General features: G+C 40.9%; 1 protein-coding gene across 9 annotated transcripts in view; it reads left to right on the top strand.

The window, feature by feature from the left end:
* The window catches only part of LOC122564059 (transcription factor RFX3-like), a 279903-nt gene that overhangs the window by 209439 nt on the left and 49187 nt on the right, over nucleotides 1–21277 (top strand). For all 9 annotated transcript variants that reach the window (XM_043718574.2, XM_087994441.1, XM_087994433.1 and 6 more), the window contains 3 exons: nucleotides 2780–2898; nucleotides 6107–6222; nucleotides 13556–13707. In XM_043718574.2, coding sequence (XP_043574509.1) covers nucleotides 2780–2898; nucleotides 6107–6222; nucleotides 13556–13707 — 387 coding nt within the window. The remainder of the gene's footprint in view (nucleotides 1–2779; nucleotides 2899–6106; nucleotides 6223–13555; nucleotides 13708–21277) is intronic.

Raw genomic sequence — 21277 nt, 5'->3', positions numbered from 1 at the left:
GTGCAGACTCATTGCCAGTCATAGTCCAAACACCACAGCTCAAATGTTTTCACCTGATTGTAATCTCAGATCAGCATTCCTCTCTACCACTGATATCTTTCACCTCCATGCTTATAAACAAATATACCTACCTGTACATTAAAAATATGCAAGGATTCTCCTTCCACCACCTTTTCAGGAAGGTAACTCTAAAGACTGAAAACGTTTTGAAAGAAAACTGTTATGGACAGACCAAATCCCCTGCAAGTATATCAAGAAGATAGCCTAGACCCTAACGTTTTCTTTTTTAAAGGTAAGTGTAAGGTGCTGTGTTCCAGATTAATTTGATTGGTTACGCTACTCAGCTTTAGCCAAAACACACTTCAGTCTTACTCTACAGTTAAAATACAAACAAAGGAAAGAAGAATTGGTCTAACTTGAACTCTATTTGAAAAACTTAACAGAATGATAGACTATTTAACTACTAGCAGCAACTGTTCCAATATAGTAACATCCCATAAACACATCCTTGGCAAAGGCAAGTAAAATAGATTATCTCACATGCAATTCTGGCAGCTGAGAGAGCCCAAACTTTTAGCTGAAGTGAAGAGAGAGAGAGATGTAACAGCTTTGATAACTAACTTCCAAGAACCCCAACAAATACTGGAAACTAAAGTAAAACCCTGGTTTTGTGGGAGCCTGGCTCCACTCGTAGATGCTGCTTCTATTGTTGCAACTTAAAAAGAAAAGAAACCCAAGGCTTCACAGGCTGCTTACTTTATTGGCTTGGAGCAGATCACTCTTCAACCTCTGAATGAAACAAAAGGACAAAATATACTTTTTAAAGCAGAATATTGTCATATCTCCCCCCCTTAACAGTAATGAGCCATCAATATATAAAAATGCCTTCATTCTTAAAAACCTTTTGGTCTTACGCTATTAATACACTACAATACATATGTATTCCATCGACTCTAAACATGCAAACATTCAATACCACAGTCCTGCGAGATCTGCCTTCATGATTGGCACAGTGTAAAAGATAAACAAAAAACTAATAGAACCAAAACCACTCCTCCAGCCCATAGTGCTCATATGCTTATCTTCCCTACACTCTCCATGACTGAACCATGCTACGGATTGCCACCTAATGTGCCATACCTATCGCCATGATGCCTCATCCCCTCCACACTGCTCTCTTTTCCTATATCTATCCTTATAGCCTCCTTGCCACCCTATGCTACTGTACCCGATCTGGACTAAAGCAGTGTGGTTGACTTTGGGTAATTAAGGATGGACAGTGGATGCTAGCCCAACCAGCAGTGCTCACATCCCATGAAAAAGTTTTTATTTTAATTCTTTCTCCTTAAGCATCATTCATAATGCTTTCTCACTTCCAATATGAGATGCAAAATAGCCTGTTTATTATTTCATTGAATCTCTACTGTGTGGAAACAGGCCATTCAGCCCAACAAGTCCACACCAACTCTCCGAAGACTAACCTACCCAGACTTAACCTCCTACCTTATCCCTGTAACCCTGCATTTCCCATGGCTGATCAACCTAACCTACACATTTCTGGATACGGTGGGCAATTTAGCATGTCCAATCTTCCTAACCTACACACCTCTGGACTGTGGGAGGAAAGAGAGCACCTGGAGGAAACCCACGCAGACACGAGAAGAATGTGCAAACTCCACATTTCAGACAGGCTGAAATTGAATCGGGGTCCCTGGCATTTTGAGGCAGCAGTGCTTACCACTGAGCCATCATGACGCCCCCTTGACAAGAGAAGAAATATAAGCTGGGCCTAAAGCAGGTATAGATGAGGGTTGCAGAATCATTATCAACAGTTGTTGCCTGGAAGAAATGGAGGCCATGGTTATGATTTAAAATTGTCAAATTCAGTGTTGACTCCAGAAAGGTGAGATGTTGTTTCTTAAGTTTCACTGGAACTATGAAGGAAACTGATAATGTGTGTTGAGTGTCTTGTGAGGCAATTAATTCATGTGGTTCATAATCGATGGAAAGTGCAGTTTGAATAAATAAAGTAGTCCAACATACTAGCACACGTCTCCAAATCCATGATTAACTAGAAGATTGCAAGTCATCACATATAATCAGATCAGAGCAGATCAGAGGCTGGATTTTTTGTGATGCATAACTCTCCAAAATCTTTCCAGTACCTACAAGGCACAGGTCAGAAGTGTGATGGCCTATACCTTCCACCTACTGCTCCAAACCATGATATCCATCATAAAGCAAACCAATTGATCAACATCCTGTTCGTTACCTTGTGCATTCATTTACGTCACTATGACTCAATGCCCGCAATGTGTACCAAAGGCTTCTTTAACAGCACCTTTCAAAGACACAACCTCTGCTATGTAGAAGCATAAGGAGCTCAGGCACTTGGCTACACCACCATCATTAAGTTTTCCTCATATTCACACTGGAGCTCAAGATCTAAAAGCACTTCAGGTGTATTTATACCACAGGAACTATGGCAGTTCAAGAAAGCAATTCAATATCACCTTCTTAAGGTCAATTAAATATGGAAATAAATGCTGACTCTGCTAGTGACATCTGCATCCTGTAAATGAATTGTGTGAGTGTAAATGTAAGAATAATCCGGCAGTATTTTCAATGACGGGAAATCAAAATTACATCACTGTTGGCCACTTAATAACCTTTACTCTCAAAACTCTAAAGGCCCTTTGATGTCAGTATATGAAGTTAGGTTTGGTCTCTCAGATGACCTGTATCAGTAAATCTTGTTTTTGATTTATTTTAATAATAGATGCCTCTCGCGCTCTTCCTGAATTTGTAGAACTTGAGGTTGCAGATATTCCATTATTGGATGGCATCACCCTTGAGGATATCAGAACATTACAGATTCTTTATAGAGAGCACTGTGAGGTAAGAAATATAGTACCTCTAATTTAAAATTATTTTAAAATTCTGAATATGCACAATTTAAAAGTAAATTATTCATCCTTTAATGGCTGCAATTTCACATTAAACTTTGCCAAATCTTTACTAATGCAAAACAAACCATAAGACTGACCTCTTTCCTTTTTAAGAATAAAATTCTGCAGACAATGGAAATAATAAAAAAAAATGTGCTGGAAACATTCAGCAGGTCTGGCAGTGTCTGTGATGAAAGAACCAGTCAATATTTCAGTTAATCAGAACTGGGAAATGTTAGAGACATAATCGCTTTTAATCACGTTATAAGGAGGTATTTGATAGTCCCTCAGAAAGTAAGATGACTCTCATTCATGGCAAGAACCTGCTGACCCAGAGGTAGAAACACTACCACAGCATCGCAATATCTTTGTAAATGGAGGAATGTGGAGGCAAAATAAGGAAAGATTTGTGATTTGGTTAAAGGTAGGAGACATTAAATGATAAAGAGTAGGTAGCAATAGCTGGATAGTGGCATAGTGCTAATGTCATACTGGGCTAGTAATCCAGAGACCCAGATTGTAGGTTCAAATCCCACCACGACAGCTGGTGGAATTTACATTAAATAGAAACATATGAAATAGGATAAAGAAGACACCATTCCATCCTTCGAGCCTGCTCCACCATTCAATATTATCCTCAGTGCCCTAATCCTGTTTTTGCCCCATATTTTTTTATCCCTTTAGCCTTCAGTACTATATCTGACTCTTTAAAATATTCAGTGTTTTGGCCTCAGCCACTTTCTGTGGCAAAGTGTTCCGCAGGCTCATCACTCTCTGGATGATGAAATTTCTTCTCATCTTAGCCTTAAGTGACCAACCCCATATCCTTATACTGTCACATTTGGTTCTGGAATTGCCTGGTCATTGGGAACATCCTTCCTGTGTTTACCCTCCCCAGTCCTCTTAGACATTTATACATTTCTAAGAGAGATCTCATCATCACCTAAACTTGAGTGAGTACAGTCTGAACTGAATCATACCCAAGTTTCTTCATACCCAAGTCCTATCAACCCAGGAATCAATCTGGTAAAACTTTTGTTGCATTCCCTCCATCGCCAGAACATTCTTCCTCAAAGGAGGAAACTGCACACAGTACTTCAGATGTGATCTCACCAAGACCCTGTACAATTGCAACAAGGCATCCCTGCTCCTATACTCAAATCCTTTTGTATGAATGCCAGCATATCACTGCATGCTGCACCTGTATACTTACTTTCAGCGACTGATGTACATGAACATCCAGGTCTTGTTGTACCTCCCCCTTTCCTAATCTATCACTATTTAGATAATAACCTGCCTTCCTGTTTTCTTTACTAAAGTCACATATAGCCATATTATACCTCATCAGTTATGCATTTGCCCACTCACACAGCTTGTCCAAATCACACTGAAGCATCTCTGCATCCTCCTCAGATCTCACCCTCCCACCCAGCTTTGTGTCATCTGCAAACTTGGTGATCTAAATCATTTAATAGATACTGTGAATAGCTGGGGCCCAAACTCTGACCCCTGTGCTACTCCACTGGTCACTGGCTGCAACACAAAATGATCTGTTTATTCCTATTATTTGTTTCCTGTTTGCCAACTAGTTTTCTAAATATGTCAGCATGCAACCCCCAATCCTTTGCGCTTTAAATGTGGAATATAAAGCTAGACATCAGTAAGGGTAATCATGAGGCCATCATCAATTGATGGAAAAGGAAATCTGCCATTCTTACATGGTCTGGTTAATATATGACTCAATACCCACGGGATGATTCTTAATTGCCCCCCTGAAATTGGCCAGTTCAAAGACCATTAAGCATGGGCAACAAAAGCTGGCCATACTAGTGCCCATATTTCATGGAAAAATAAAGTTAAAATAGGGACAAGTATAGAAAATGCAGGTTGGTCCAGAGGAGATATGAATGTGAATGGCTGCCATCGAAAGCAAAAGTGGGAAAAACAAGATTATGACCGAAACCTGAAAAGAAAGTGAACCTAAAGGAAAGAGTGTGAGGCCAGTGTTGTCAGTTGCAGAAATTAAAGTCGGAAATTGTTGAACTCAGTAATTGGTTCAGGAACCAATAATGTTTCAAAAGACAAGGTGCTGCTCCTCAAGCTTTTGTTGAGCTTCACTGAATGCTGAGGATAAGGATAAGCACAAGCTGGGGAATTAAAATGACAAGCTATCAGAAACTTAGGGCCATACACGTGCACCAAGCAGAGGGGTTCTGCACAGCAGTCACCTAATCTAAATTGCTCTTTTTTATGTAGAGGAAACCATATTGTGAGTATCTAAAACAGTTTGCTACATTGAATGAAGCACGTGTAATTCGCTGCATGATCTGGAAAGAAGTGAGTGGGACCTTGGACGCTGAGGAAAGAGGAAGTAAAATGGCATGTGTTACATTTGGTACATTTACATGGGAAGGAAATCAGGTGTTGCATTTGACTGTGCCACATTTCACCTCCTGATAACTGTTACGTTTTTTAACATTTCCCAATTTTAATGAAAGGTTATCAACCGAAATCTCAACCAATATCTTCGGAGAGTACCGATCTCTGTATTAATACGCTTACACTAAATAACAACACATTAATTGACACACTCAGTGACATTGACTATAAAACACGGAGGCAAGAAAACACACTTGACCAATCTCAACTTCTGTCAGTCATTCTACTACCCACTTACGTAGTTCACTTAAACTTTATTTCTAAAAACAGAATGATAGATCAACATTTTCCAGATGTGGATGAATGATCGTCATATATTCATTCAGTTCCTCATCCTTGCATTAGGCCTCTTCACAAAGCATCTCAGTTCAGCAGAGAGTTGTTTTAACTTACTGTATGCAGGTCTCGCAATCAAAGTTCTGCCCAGTTAATGTGAATCCATCTTCCGACAGTAACCAAATCTTAACATGTTGTGTATTAAATAATTAAGCTAGCACCTGCATTTTAAGCTTGTTAAAGCGTCCCCTAAAATGGTGGATGGAAGAGTTTCAAATAAACTTCTTGATGTTCATGTTCTAATATCTATGATTGAATATAAACGTTCTAATTCGCCCCTCCCTCAGAAAAGCTTCAGTTTTTAAACTGCAAAGAACAGTGAATCTTTTAAACTATTTATTGGGCCATACCTTTTGCTTACAGATTGTTTTTTTACTTTATAGGCAATACTGGATGTTGTGGTGAATCTTCAGTTTAGCCTAATTGAAAAGTTATGGCAAACATTCTGGCACTATAGTTCATCAACTTCAACTGAAGGGACAACTATCAGTCAAACTAGGTAAGTGTCTCCTCTGGTCCATTTGACTTTCACAATGTGGTCAGTTATGTTAAGCTGGATGAAATTGGTTTTGGCCAATTTTAGAGGCCAAAAATAGGTGATGCACCACAAGCATATTGCTGAAACCAGAGATCTGACTTTCTCCCAAAATACAGTTTGTGGCCTCCTTTTAATCAAGCTTCAGAAACAGCAAAACTAAAGTTGACAATGAAATATGAGCCTTGCCTGAAAGTCACTGCCAGTGAGGAGTAAGGTTGTAAGGAGAAAATGGAGAGAGGACATTTCAGGACCAACAAATGTATCACCGCACAAGGTGATAATATAGACTGTCCTTTCATTGTAGAATTGAGCAAAGTGGAGAACATGATTAAGAACCAAACACAGGCAATTCAACAGTATAAGACAGAAGTAAGGATTGCCAGATGTACCAAGAGGCATTATTTTGGAGAGTTAGCATTGGTTACTGACAAAAGCAGTCTAGATTAGAGTGGTGCTGGAAAAGCACAGCAGGTCAGGCAGCATCTGAGGAGCAGGAAAAGGACAGCTTCAGCATATGTTGGAGAAGTCAAGCCATGGTGATGGATATCCAAGCATTTGGAAGATTGTTAGGCCCTTGCATAAACATCATAAAGAGAAATATAGTGAATTATGAAGTACAACTCTTCTTATTTGGTACCAGTTTGGACTTGGGAGAATCCTGGTATGTAGGCATATTGTCATCCAGTGCCTTCTCAGTTTGATGGAAACAAAGTCAAACTTATCCACACACAAATAAAACTCCCCACAGGGAAGAAAAGAATGCTGGAAATGGGCAAAGCAGCATTTTGTGGCCATGGGGTAGCTACCATGTAATGTTGAAATACATTACTGGCCAGCCAGTGATGGGAAAACAAATGGTATATGTTTATTTTTGTTATTTGCCTTCTTGGGGTTTAAAAGCATTTATTCTCTTGTTTATATTTTCAAATCCAGACAAAATGTTCATTTACGAATTATCACACTGAACAACAAAGACAAATACTAAATGTAATTTTTGATGAGAAGAATTTAGTGTAAATTACAGGGGCTGGGAGTGACCCACAGGACTTCTGTATAGAACAGTTTTTCTGCTGCTGCCAGCCCAATGCAAAGAATTAGTTCAAGATAAATAGTAGGAGCTGTTTCTTAGATGAGGAAATCCTACCAAAACCTGAGTACTGGGGGCTTGATACTCTGCTCCACATAAACTGATCAATGTTGACAAAGGGCAGTAAACAGGCATTATCTCCCTTATTAGCAGATACATGGGGATGAATGCCTCTTTAAGGTGGATGCCTGACCTCATATTTCAGGTGTCTTTGGGGAGCAGTACATAACCCTGTGAAAATTTTACACAGTCTGGAAAATTGCTGCAAAGGCCACCAGTTTCTAACCTGAGACATATTATATATTTATGTTTTTCTTTATTTTCTATCTTTCCTATCTATCCTACATCTCCTGCATGCAATTAAAACAAATATCCTTCACCAATTTTCAAAGTAACTCATAAAATGCATGTGTGAGAAGCCTGAGGCGAGTCTGTTCCATTTTTCTCTTTCTCTAGTGTGCAAGTGCTTGGCCTAGTTCGATGCCATGGTGGATCTTACAATGCCTAAAGCAATTCATCTATCCTCACTATTAACTTTCAGAGATGCAGACAGTAGGTCAGTTAGCATTATAAACTGATTATACAGGAGGTTGGTTGTTGCCCTCTGTTTTATTCAGCTGGTACTGAAATATCTATAATTTAAATAAATAGTTTAGGGCTTTTAAAGAATTCTTCACGAATTGAAAGTGAGAGTTCATAACTTGTTTTTCTCAAGTATTTCTGCAGCAACATTGGGATAAATATGCTTTAATCCCATAAAGCTTGGTTCCATTGGTATAACTTGATTAACTCTGTATCGATCACTATTTTTGTAATATCAGACAGTGGAAGGAAAAGTTGGACTTTTCATTCCAGGAAATGGTTTGACTGAAGCAAGCTGACTCTTAAAATGATTCTAATGTGTAAGATCTGTGACACTGCCAAGGAGATTTGTTGTTTTAGGATTAAGATGTGAAATATAATGATCATTATTAAAACACAATGGACTTCGAAACATAGGAAGTAGGAGCAGGATTAGGTCATTTGGCCTACAGAGCCTGCTCCACATTTAGTATGATCACGGCTGATTATCCAAATCAATACCCTGTTCCTGCTTGCTCCCCGTACTCTTTGATTTCTTTAACCCTAAGAAATATGTTGAATTCCTTGAGAACATTCAACATTTTGGCCTTAACCACTTTCTGTGGCATTGAGTTCCACAGGCGTTCAACTTGCTAGGTGAAGAAATTTCTCCTTATCTCAGTCCTAAATACATACTCTACCCCACAACCTTATATTGTGACACCTGGTTGCAGGTATCCCAGTCATTGGTATCATCCTTCCTGTGTTTGTCCTGTCTCGTCCTGTTCAAGGTTTTATGCAATGATCCCTCATTCATCTAACTCCAGTGAACATAGAAGAATACAGCACATGACAGGCCCTTTGGCCTTCGATGTTGTACCGGCCTTTTATCCTACTGTAAGATCATACTAATCTCCATACCCTTCATTGTGCTATCATCCATGTGCCTATCCAAGAATCGCTTAAATGTCACTAATGTATCTGACTCTACTACCACTGCTCAAGGAGTTCAATATATTTCTTAGGGCTAAAGGAGTCAAAGTGTATGGGAAGCAAACTAGAACAGGGTACTGATTTGGATAATGTCACCAATGTATCTGACTCTACTACCACTGCTGGCAGCGCATTCCATGCACCCACCACAAACATCTCCCTTACCTCCTACCTCTGACATCTCCCTTAAACCTTCCTCCAATTACCTTAAAATTATGTCCCCTTGTGATAGACATTTCCGGCATGGGAAGAAGTCTCTGGCTATCCACTCTTATCTGTGACTCAACATCTTGTACACCTCTCATCCTTCTTCACTCCATTGAGAAAAGCCCTAGCTCCCTCGACATTTCTTCATAAGACATTCCCTCCAGTCCAGGCAGCATCCTGGTAAATCTCCTCTCCATTCTCTTAAAGCTTTCACATCTTTCCTATAATGAGGCAACCAGAACTGAGCACAATATTCCAAGTATGGTCTAACCAGGACTCTGTAGAGCTGCAGCATAATCTTGCGGCTCTTAAACTCAATCCCCCTGCTAATGAAAGTCAACACACCATATGCCTTCTTAACAACCCTATCAACCTGGGTAGCAATGTTAAGGGATCTATGGACATGGACCCCAAGATCCCTCTGTTCCTCCACACTACCAAAAATCCTGCCTTTAACTCTGTATTCTGCATTCAAATTCAACTTTCCAAAATTAATCACTTCATACTTTTCCAGGTTGAACTCCATCTGCCACTCTGCAGCCCAGTTCTGCATCCTGTCAATGTCTTGTTGCAACCTACAACAGCCCTCCACACAATCCACAACTCCATCAACCTTCGTGCCATCGGCAAACTTACTAACCCACCCTCCACTTCCTCATCCAAGTCATTTATTAAAATCACAAGGAGCAGAGGCCTCAGAACCGATCCCTGCAGAACACCACTGATTACCAAGCTCCAGGCTGAATACATTCCATCTACTGCAACCATCTATCTTCTATGGGCCAGCCAATTCTGTATCCAGACAGACAGGTTTCACTGTCTCCCATGCCTCCTTACTTTCTGAATGAGCCTACAATAGGGAATCTTATCAAACGCCTTGCTAAAATCCAGATACACCACATCCACCGCTCTACCTTCATCAACCTGTATTGTCACATCCTCAAAGAATTCAGTACGTTTTATGAGACATAACCTGCCCCTCACAAAGCCGTGCTGACTACTTTTAATCAAACTATGGTTTTCCAAGAAATCATAAATCCTGTCTCAGAATCCTCTCCGATACTTTGCCCACCATCGACGTAAGACTGACTGGTCTGTAATTCCCAAGATTGTCCCTATTCCCTTTCTTGAACAAGGGAATAACATTTGCTACCCTCCAATCATCTGGGACTACTCCAGTGGACAGTGAGGACGCAAAGATCATCGCCAAAGGCACAACAATCTCTTCCCTCGCTTCGTGTGGTAACCTAGAGTATATCCCGACTGGCCCTAGGGATTTACCTATCCTTATTTTTCTAAATTTTCGGCACATCCTCCTCCCGAACATCAACCTGTTCAGTCTGTTTCACGCTGTCCTCAGAAACGTCAAGGTCCCTCTCCGTAGTGAATGCTGAAGCTAAGTATTCATTAAGGACCTCCCCCACTTCCTCTGACTCCTGATGCAGGATCTCTCCACTTGCCCTAATCGGCCCTACCCTCACTTTGGCCATCACTTGTTCCTCACATAAGTGTAGAACGCATTAGGGTTTTCCTCAATCCTATCCACTAAAGCGTTTCATGCTCCCTTCTAGCTCTCCTAAGTCCATTCTTCAGTTCCTTCCTGGCTACCTTATAATCCTTTAAATCCCTGTATGATCTTTACTTCTCACCCTTAAGTAAGCCTCCTTCTTCCCCTTGAGTAGATGTTCCACATCCCTTGTCACCCACTGTTCTTTCAACCTACCACCCCTTCCTTGCCTCAATGGGAAAAACCAGTCCAGCACTATCAGCAGGTGCTTCCAAAACAACCTCCACATTTCTCAAATCTGTGGAATGGAATGTATTCCTAACTAATTGAGTCTCTCTTCATATGTCAATCCTGCTCTCCCAGGAATCAGTCTAGGAAATCTTTGTTGTACTCACTCAATAGCCAGAGCATCCTTCCTCAGGTAAGGAGACCAAAACTGCACCTAGTGCTTCAAGTGTGGTCTCCACCAAAGCTCTGTACAATTGCAGCAAGACATCCCTACAACTATACATGAATCCTCACATCACTGCTCCTCTTCTTGAATCCTCTATTGATTTAATTAATTTATTTATGACATTTTTGTTTCTTAAAATAGGTAGTTCTTGATTTCATTAAGTGGATTTGTATCCAGCCTAAACCAAACTATGGTTTAGGGCTGAGACAAGAAGAAATGTCTTCAAAGCGTTGTGGATATTTGGAATCCTTTCCCTTATTGGGGTGTGAATTCTTACTCATTGAGTGTACTCAAGGCATGGATTGATAGATGTTTAGATGCTTAAGAGAATTAAGGAGTATGAGGATATTGCAGCAAAATGGATTTAAATAGAAATTTAAACCTGGTCATATTGTATGTGAAGTAAACTTATTGGCCTTGTCCTTTTATATATGTTTATTCAAAAAATCATGGGTTATAGATATTGAAGAGTCCCCCAGATTTGTCCAAGCATCTGAGATACTTCTTCAGCAATCCAATGCTTTGCTCAATGGCTCAATATCAGACTATCAGATATAGGAGTACAATTAGGCCATTCGAACCATTGAGTATGCACTTTGACTTGATCTTGGGTGATATAAGATATCTTGGGCAATATGTTTCTCAACCCCATTCTCCTGCCTTCTCCCCATAACCCTTGATTCCTTTATTAATCAAGAACCTACCTATTGCTGCCTTAAATACATTCAATGACTTGGTCTCCATAGCCTTCTGCGGCAGTGAGTTCCACGGATTTGCCACACTCTGGCTGAAGAAATTTCTCCTTATCTCAGTTCTAAAGGGTCATCCCTTTAATAAGGCTGACCTCTCAGGTCCTGGTGTCCTCTATGAATGGAAACATCTTCTCTACGCCCCCTATATCTAGGCCCCTCCGTATTCCAAAATGTGATTTCTGTAATATCTTTTCTGCATTTGGTGAAGAGGCTTCTTTCAGTGTTATCAGTTATAACCTTTGAAGGCAGGCTCATACCTCATTTCTGAGGAACCACAGGCTGACACTGCTTGGAGTGTATGTAGGAGAATTGACTGTCAAAGGATGAAGCAACCATTACAGGATCATGATCTTTCAGTTGTTGCAAACCAACTGAGAATTGATGGATTAGAATCCTTTTAAGGTTATGAAAACCTCTGAGTGATCTAAAGCTTCCTTAAATACCACATGTGCATACCTGGTGATTCTTTGAATCTGCGAAAAATCAAACCACAACAGTAAATCTCTCCGATTGACTAGCCTCATTAGTATTAAGGTGAATTCAGGTATTGGTTGAGACAAGCATATTATACACAGCCTTTGGTTGGAAAGGAGGGGCAGATGTTTACAGGGTTTTTAGAATAGCAGGCAATGGAACTTGATTTGGGTTTTCCGACAACAGATTGAATGTTACCTACTAAGTTCTCTGGAACCTGCAGGCTGGTCAGATTTCCCAACCTTTATTATCAGGAACTGGTGTACAATCAATTGCATATCATGAATACTCATTAATATGCCAGCCTACTGAAATAATATTCATAGACATAATCCTATTAGTATTGATATTATCGCTAGAAACAGCTGAGGTTGTGGGGACCTGGGCTCAAATCCTGCCACAGTAGATGGTGGAATTTGACTTAAATAAAAAAATCTGGAAGTAAAAATTTGCTGATGACCCTGATCCATTGCCGTAACGAAGACTTTGCAGGGTCGACAGGGCTGTTTCTGCCATTGTCTTTCTCAGTGCTTAAGTCAAAACCAGATGGTCCGGCCGGTTTCATTGCTTCGTTGAGACTTTGTAGAAATTCATAGCACTGCGTGGCTTGCCAGGCCACTTTAAAGGACAGTTGAAAGTCAACCACGTTGTTGTGGATCCAGAGTTGCATGTAGACCAGACCAGGTAAGGATGGCAGTTTCCTTCTCTAAAGCGTATTAATGAACCAGATGGGTTTTTCCCAACAATTGATAATGATTTGTGGTGGTCATTAGACTCTTAATTTGTTAAATCAACTTCTTGTAAAAATTGAATTCAAATTCCATCTACTACTGCAGCAGGATTAGAATCTGGATCTCTGGGATTTTTCCTGAGTTTCCGAATTAACAGTCCAGCAATAATACCACTAGGCCACTGCCTCCCAGTTAAATCCCAGAATTTGAATACTTGAATATCAGAAAGTGCCAGGAGTGGTCATCTGGGAAAATATCACAAGGACAGGGTTCCTTCCAATTTCCCAACCGATACACAGTTTTTTGCTCTTTTAACCTGCTGCCTGTATGCTATGGAATATTAAAATATCACCTTTTGTCTCAAATTTCACAATACTTGGGAAATCAGTCATTTTTCATGTTGGCACTTGCTAAATTGGACCTGGGTGAGGGTATAAAAATTCACCATTTAATTTCAAACAAAAATCTATCACTCTTCACTGGTATTTGAATAATCATTGATTTGATTCTACATCTGTCCTTCTGCAGTGAGAATGAGATAGAAGGTAGACTCCCGAAGGCAAAGCTCACTGCTCTGTGCAAGAATGACTCCGTCCTCAAGTGGATGTGTACCTGCGATCATATAATGTACCAGGCTTTGGTGGAAATCCTTATTCCAGACGTCCTTAGACCTATTCCTAGTAAGTACTGCTGGAAGTTGGTTGCTTTTCTCAATTTGAAAATTTTAGTCCTAAAAAGCAAAAAAAACCCAGATCGCAGCATATAAGTCAACCAGGTGTTAAAGACAAACCTATTCTTCACCCTCAATAGTCATGTTTTAAATGTGTTCAGCATCCGTTTGAGCACCCCTTTTCAGCTTGATGCCTCAATTTGTTATCCCACAATTGGGTGTTACTTAGTGCCAGCAGATAATTGTTTTCATGCAAAAAAGCAGGCAATATGGGCTATGTTGCAAAATGATATGACATTCTCAAGAAGAGCAGCCCTCACATGGAGGATGACAAAGATGGTGACTATCCACAAATATGTAAGCCATTTCACTTTTATACTTGATGTTTAAGTTGACCCTTGTTTTGAGAAAGATTTTTTGAAACTTCAAAAGATCAACTTATGTCATCTATGCAAACTGACATTACAGTTTGGAGTTACCCTAGGAGAATGCAAGCAGGCAAGGGGCATGTAACATTGGTAAATTTGCCATGTTGCTCCCAGTGCTTTGTGCCAAGCCCACCCCAATTTTACCAGCAGTGGGCATGACATTAGGAATTCTGTCCAGCTGTAAGACAATTTAGGTCATTAAGGGCATCCTCCTATGCCACTGCATTTAAGCCACAATAAGAGGGGGGTCAGTCTGAATGTGCAACCTGACAGCTGGTGTATAACTACTTTGGTGCTCGTGTGTTCAGTGACAGTCCGATCAAAATCTTCCTGCATCCTCAATAAAAACTCAACCCTCCCCTGGCTCCACCAAGCCAGTCAGGACTTGCCAGCTTGGAGAGACCCTAGACTTAAAGTCTTCCATCATATCACCACACCTTCTTTGGGACTGGCTGCACTGTCAGCCACAGCTTTCCATGATGCTTCTGAGTTGAGATTCATTGGTGGAACTTTTGTATACAGGACTTTCTTTACAGCTGGGGTGAAATTTGAGCTTTGAGTTAATTAAGGACCAAAGGCTGAATAGAAATGGGTTTATGCCTGACTTTTTACACTGGCCACTCCCTCCCCATACTCAGCTCCGTGCGAATGATATTGTATCGCTTTCATTTATAAGATGAGTTTATTTGTGCACAGAATTATCCGGAATGACTTCTTCTAAAATTCCTGTCTCTTAAATTATCTTGGTAATATAACCGTTGAGGGTAGCACACAACCTCCCGATCTCATTTTCAAATAGAAATAACTTAGAAATTGTTTTCCACATCTTTATCTTAATCTGCTATTCTGCTTTCATTGAAAATGTGAGTCTACAAATCCTTAGATTTATTGGATTAACGCAGGACCAACATGCATTATTTTTATATTTCAATCGCATATTAATTTTTCTGTTCTGTCATATGATTCTGTCTTACAGTAGATATGCATTTGTTATCAGTCAGTTTAATATGACATGTATTCACAGTTATAATGCTCCTCAGTGAAATTCCAATTTGTTCAGAAAGGGCACCAAGTGAAAGGAATGCATTTCCCCAGGGTGTTCTTTGTTGTATTTAATGCTGTCCATTAAATAGTGACAATCACGGAGCCCTGTTAATACTTGCCTACTCTCTTCATTAGCATTAAACAGTGTCAGGAACATAAAGGTGGACCAAAAATTATTTTGAAATCTTGTGTTTTTGTAAAACATGGTTAAACAAACAAATGTGTGCAAATAATTAGCAATAATAATTGAATCAATCTAAGGTGTTTTTTGTTTGCCACAGGAAATAAGATTTGCAGTTTTTCATTTCTGTTGTGAACTGCTTCTCTAATTTGACTTTTATACTGTTATAATTACTCTAAGGTGTTATTCAATTCTTTGTGAATGATGATTTAGATTTGTTGTCCCTGATTCTAAGGGATTGTCTCCAATGGGAGTGAGGCAGAACCTCCCCAAAATTCATGATTTAAACTTGGTGCCTTGTTATTGCTCCCATTCCATTTGCCATCATTTTATTTGGTGTATTCAGAAGGACAGGCTAGGCACCTGGCTGAAGGAGGTAGAATCTTCATTATGGCGTTCAAATCTGGATCCCAATGATGTTTTACTTACATAAATTACAGGCACGAATACAGGGTTTGAATTGTTCGAGAGTATAGACCTAAATAATCATTGGAAGCACATCTTAAAATGCATTTAACTGCACAGATCATTGGGGTTTGTTTGGAGATGACCTGACTTGATTTCTGTCAATATGTAGGGCTTGAAAATCTTTTAAAACCATTTATTTTTCCCACTTAACTTTGTATTATCAACTAACTTTATACCAATTACCTTAATCTGTTGTCGCTTGCTAAATCAAATTAATATGGATTGTAAATGGCTGATACATATGTACTGATCCTTTCCGTTCCTTACTAAGTTATAGCCTGCCATCTCAAAATATACTGTTTATTGATTGCTACTGTTTTCAGTTGATTATTTAACCCTCAATCATTATTATCAATAGGCATATTAAAGTGAATATCAAGAAGTGAATTAACCTCTTTTCATGACACTGTTTTTAATATCTTTCGAAAATCCACAAAAGCTGCAACCACAGGTTGCCCCTTATTTATCCGACTGGTTGCATTCTCATAAAATTCCAACATTATTAAACACAATTCCCCTTTCATAAATCCATGGTAGCTGCAATTAATCATTCTGATTTTTCTAAGTCTCCTGTTTCCACATGCCTAATTTAGGGTTCTAGCAGTATACTTATAAATGATATTAAGTTAACAACCACGATTTCCACATTGTCGCTCGTTGGTCTAATGTGTGGTATTCTGTTTACTATCCTCCAATTCTTTAGAACACATCTATAATTGAAATAATATTGAAAGATCTTCAGTAATGCATCCACTATCTCCAGAGGATTTGTCACTATTTAGTCCAATCAACTCCTCAGTTACATTTCTTTGCTTTATTTAATTTGTTCATGGGATCTGGATATCTCAGGCTGGGGCTATAAGGAAAGGAATTCCAGATGTTGACCCAGTGACTGTAAAGGAGTTGTGATCCAGTTCCTTGTCAGGATGCTGTGTGGTTTGGAAGAGAATGTGCAGGTGATGATGTTCCATGCATCTGCTGTCCTTGTCCCTCTAGTGGTCACAGTTCTGGAAGATGCAGTCAAAGGGGCCTTGAAGAGTTTCAGTGCATCTTGTAGATGGTACACACTACTGTCACAGTGCTTTGGTGGTATGTTTAAGTTGGCAATGGAGATGCCAAATAAGGAAGCTGCTTTATCCTGGATGATGTCAAACTTCTTGTGTGTTGTTGGACCTGTGCTCATCCACACATGTGGAGAGTATTCCATTGTACTCCTGACATGTGCCTTGTAGTCGGTGGACAGGCACTGAGAAGTCAGGAGGTGAGTTAGTTACCCCTGACGTACTTTTGTAGCCACAACATTTATATAGCTAGTCCAGTTCAATTGCTGGCCAATGGTAACACCATCTTGATATTAGAAAAATTCAGTGATGGTGATGCCATTCAGTGTCAAGTAGAGGTAGTTAAATTCTCTCTGATTTAAAATGCTTGTTGCCTAGCATTCGTGTGGCATGAATGTTGTTTTCTCCTTAGCGGCACAAGTCTGAATGTTGCATAGGGCTTGTCTTTGGCGAATTTGCCAACATGGAAGGATTCAAGCAGGTGAGAGTATGACGTGTGGAAATTCAGTTGCCTTCCCACCTTTTCTCCATTTAACCCATGACAGAAAAGTCCCTGCTCTTCCCACGTGCTACCATTGAAGCCTTTATATATGCAATTAATACCCATTCCAGGGTCACATCCCACCACTCACCATAAGGAAGCTGAAAAGTAAATGCTGTCAAAGATACTCACAGAAAATCCCACCTGCAAAGGCAGTCAGTGCCAGTACTGAGAGGTAGGGATTGGTCACGCTATGGAAGGATTTAAAAGGGAAGATAAGAATTATAAAATTGAACGGTTGCATAATCGGTTGTCAGTGCAGGTCAGGGAGCATGGGCACACAAGGTGAAGTGGATTTGGTGCAAATTAGGACATGGACAAAAGTATTTAAGCCTCAAGGTTACAGAAGATGGAATTTGGGAGACCAGCCATGAGTGTTGTACAACAGTGACGTCTGGAAATATCAAGTGTGGGATTGGGTTTTATGTGAAATAAACTAGTTTGAAATTATGTCTTGTTTCAATACAGTGTTTTTCTATCTGCCTTCCCTGAAGAAAAATATATATGATGTTCAGTAACTGGTACAAAGCAGTGGTTCTTTGTTATGTTTCAGGGCCAGTCTACCAATTAACAAAGTTTTGAGTAGTAAAGAAATTATGTAGTCCTGATTGTAGACAAATTGAGGTCTGCTTAATTGTGATGCTGGACTTAATGCAAAAATCTGAAATTTGTATGTTTACTTTTGCAAAGCCAAATTTAAGGTTATAGTTTTAATTGGAAATTCAGGTCTATGTGTCCATGATTTACTAATCATTAAACTGAAAGTCAGAAAATCATTCTGTCCCAATGTCCAAGATGCATCGTTGTCCATCAGGGTATATGAAGGAAAACAATTTTGTAAAAGCATCAGTTGTAGCTGGTCATAAAATAATTGAACAGATTTTTAAGTAATGTGCTTGTTCAGTAATAAAATTCTCAGTGTATAGGTGTTATTTTTTATGGCCACCTTCAGCTATATATATAGCATTGTTAACAAAAATCGCAAGTTAATTGCTCATAAACTAGCTGTCTGTCTCATTGGATAATAAATTATTTGTCAGAATGGAAGAAAATGTTAAACATTAGTGAATTTTTAGTTTTGCCTTCAGAAGAACCTTGTGGGCGGCACGGTGGCCCAGTGGTTAGCACTGCTGCCTCACAGCGCCAGAGACCCGGGTTCAATTCCCGCCTCAGGCGACTGACTGTGTGGAGTTTGCACGTTCTCCCCGTGTCTGCGTGGGTTTCCTCCGGGTGCTCCGGTTTCCTCCCACAGTCCAAAGATGTGCAGGTCAGGTGAATTGGCCAGGCTAGATTGCCCGTTGTGTTAGGTAAGGGGTAGATGTAGGGGTAGGGGTATGGGTGGGTTGCGCTTCGGCGGGGCGGTGTAGACTTGTTGGGCCGAAGGGCCTGTTTCCACACTGTATGTAATCTAATGTAATCTAAAAAAAAAGAACAAATTTTAGTCTATTATATGCTTTCAAAATATTTTGTTGGACTTTACTGTTGAGTCTAGGGGAAATGCAATAGGTAGATGAAGGTGGGGGACAGAGCAGGACAGACACCACCACCCCCCCCCACACCCCCACCCTCGGTCCTCACCTTCCACCCCACCAATCTCTGGATGCAATGCATCATCATCATCTTCTGCCACCTACAAACAGACCCCACCACCAGGGATATATTTCCCTCCCCACCCCTATCTCCATTTCGTAGAGACCATTCCCTCAGTGACTCCCTTATTAGGTCCATGCCCTGCACCAACCCACCCTCCACTCCCAGCACCTTGCCTTGCAATAAGAGCAGAAATCTGCACCCACCCCTCCCCCCTCACCTCTAGCCAAGTCCCCAAAGCATCCTTCCACATCCGACATACGTCATCTACTGTGTCCGTTGCTCTCGATGTGGTCTCCTCTACATTGGGGAGACAGGACACCAACTTGCGGAACATTTCAGAGAACATCTCTGGGACACACATGCCAATCAAACCTACCGCCCTGTGGTCAACACTTCAACTCCCCCTCCCACTCCACCAAGGACATGCAAATCCTCGGCCTCCGTCACCACCAAACCCTAGCCACCCGACGCCTGGAGGAAGAACGCCTTATCTTCCGCCTTGGGACCCTCCAACCACACGGGCTCAATGTCGATTTCACCAGTTTCCTCATCTCCCCTCTCCCACCTTATGCCAGATCCAATCCTCTTACTCAGCATTACTCTCTTGAACTGTCCTACCTGTCCATCTCCCATCCCACCTATCTGCTCCACCCTCTGCTCCGACCTATCCCCTTCACCCCCCATCTTCATCTACTTATCGCATTCCCAGTTACCTTCCCCCAGCCCCGTCCCCCTCCCATTTATCTCTCAGCCCCTTTGCCCCCCCCACCCCCATTCCTGATGAAGAGCTCATGTTCAAAACGTCGACTCTGCTGCTCCTCGGATGCAGCCTGACCAGCTATGCATTTCCAGTACTACACGCCTCGACTCTGATCTCCAACATCTGCAGTCCTCACTTTCTCCTATCATCCCATTCTATGCCCTACAATTCTGGACCCTCCCATTCCAAGGAAAAAACCTTGTTTATCCATGCCCCTCATGATTTTATAATCCTCTATAAGTTCACCCCTCAGCTTCCGACGCTCCAGGGAAAACAGCCCTGTCTATTCAGCCTCTTCCTGTAGCTCAAATCCTCAAACCCTGGCAACATCCTTGTAAGTCTTTTCTGAATCCTCTCAAGTTTTACAACATCCTTCCGATAGGAGTGAGACCAGAATTGCACACAATATCCCAACAGAGGCCGAACCAATGTCCTGTACAGCCACAACATTACCTCCCAACTCCAATACTCAGTGCTGTATCCAAAAAAGGAAAGCATACCAAATGCCTTCTTCAGTATCCTACCTACCTGCGATTCCACTTTCAAGGAACTATGAACCTGAACTCCAAGGTCTCTTCGTTCAGCAACGCTCCACAGGATTTAAACTAGTAAAAATAAATTACCTACAGTGTGGAAACAGGCCATTTGGCCCAACAAGTCCACACCAACCCTCCGAAGGGTAACCCACCCAGACCCATTCCCCTACCCTATATTTACCCCTGACTAATGCACCTAGCACTATGGCAATTTAGCATAGCCAATTCACCTAGCGTGCACATCTTTAGGTTGTGGGAGAAAACCAGAACACCCAGAGGAAACCCACGCAGACATGGGGAGAATGTGCAAACAGTCTGTCACCCAAGGCTGGAATCAAACCCGTGTCCCTGGCACTGTGAGGCAACAGTGCTAACCACTGAGCCACCGTGCCGCCCTAAAGTGGGGATTTGAGATCCAGAGAAAAAGAGAGGAAAGAGATCAATCTGAGACTGGTACAATTGGGAAAAAGAGCAAGTCAAATAGGGCAGGCAGGAACAAAGCAGAGAACAAGGTAGAACTGATAAATTAAACTGCATTTATTTCAATGCAAGAGGCCTAACAGGGAAGGTAGATGAACTCAGGGCATGGTTAGGATCATGGGATTGGTATATCATAGCGATTACAACGACACAACTCAGGGATGGATAGGACTGGCAGCTTAATGTTCCAGGATACAAATGCTATAGAAAAGATAAAAAGGGGAGACCGAGTGGCACTTTTCATAAGGGATTGTATTACTGCCGTATTTAGGTAGGATATTCCTGGGAATACATCCAGGGAATTTATTTGGGTGGAACTGAGAAATAGGAAAGGGATGATCACCTCATTGGGATTATATTATGGACAACCCCCTTAGTAGTCAGCAGAAAATTAAGAAACTAATTTGTAAGGAGATCACAGCTACCTGTAAGAATAATAGGGTGGTTATGGCAGGGGATTTTAACTTTCCAACTATGGGAGTGCCATA

Source organism: Chiloscyllium plagiosum, unplaced genomic scaffold, assembly GCF_037043375.1.
Source record: "Chiloscyllium plagiosum isolate Xiang-an unplaced genomic scaffold, Cpla_swu_hap1 HiC_scaffold_2, whole genome shotgun sequence".
Classification (NCBI taxonomy): Eukaryota; Metazoa; Chordata; class Chondrichthyes; order Orectolobiformes; family Hemiscylliidae; genus Chiloscyllium; species Chiloscyllium plagiosum.
This window is presented reverse-complemented; position numbering and strand designations above follow the sequence as displayed.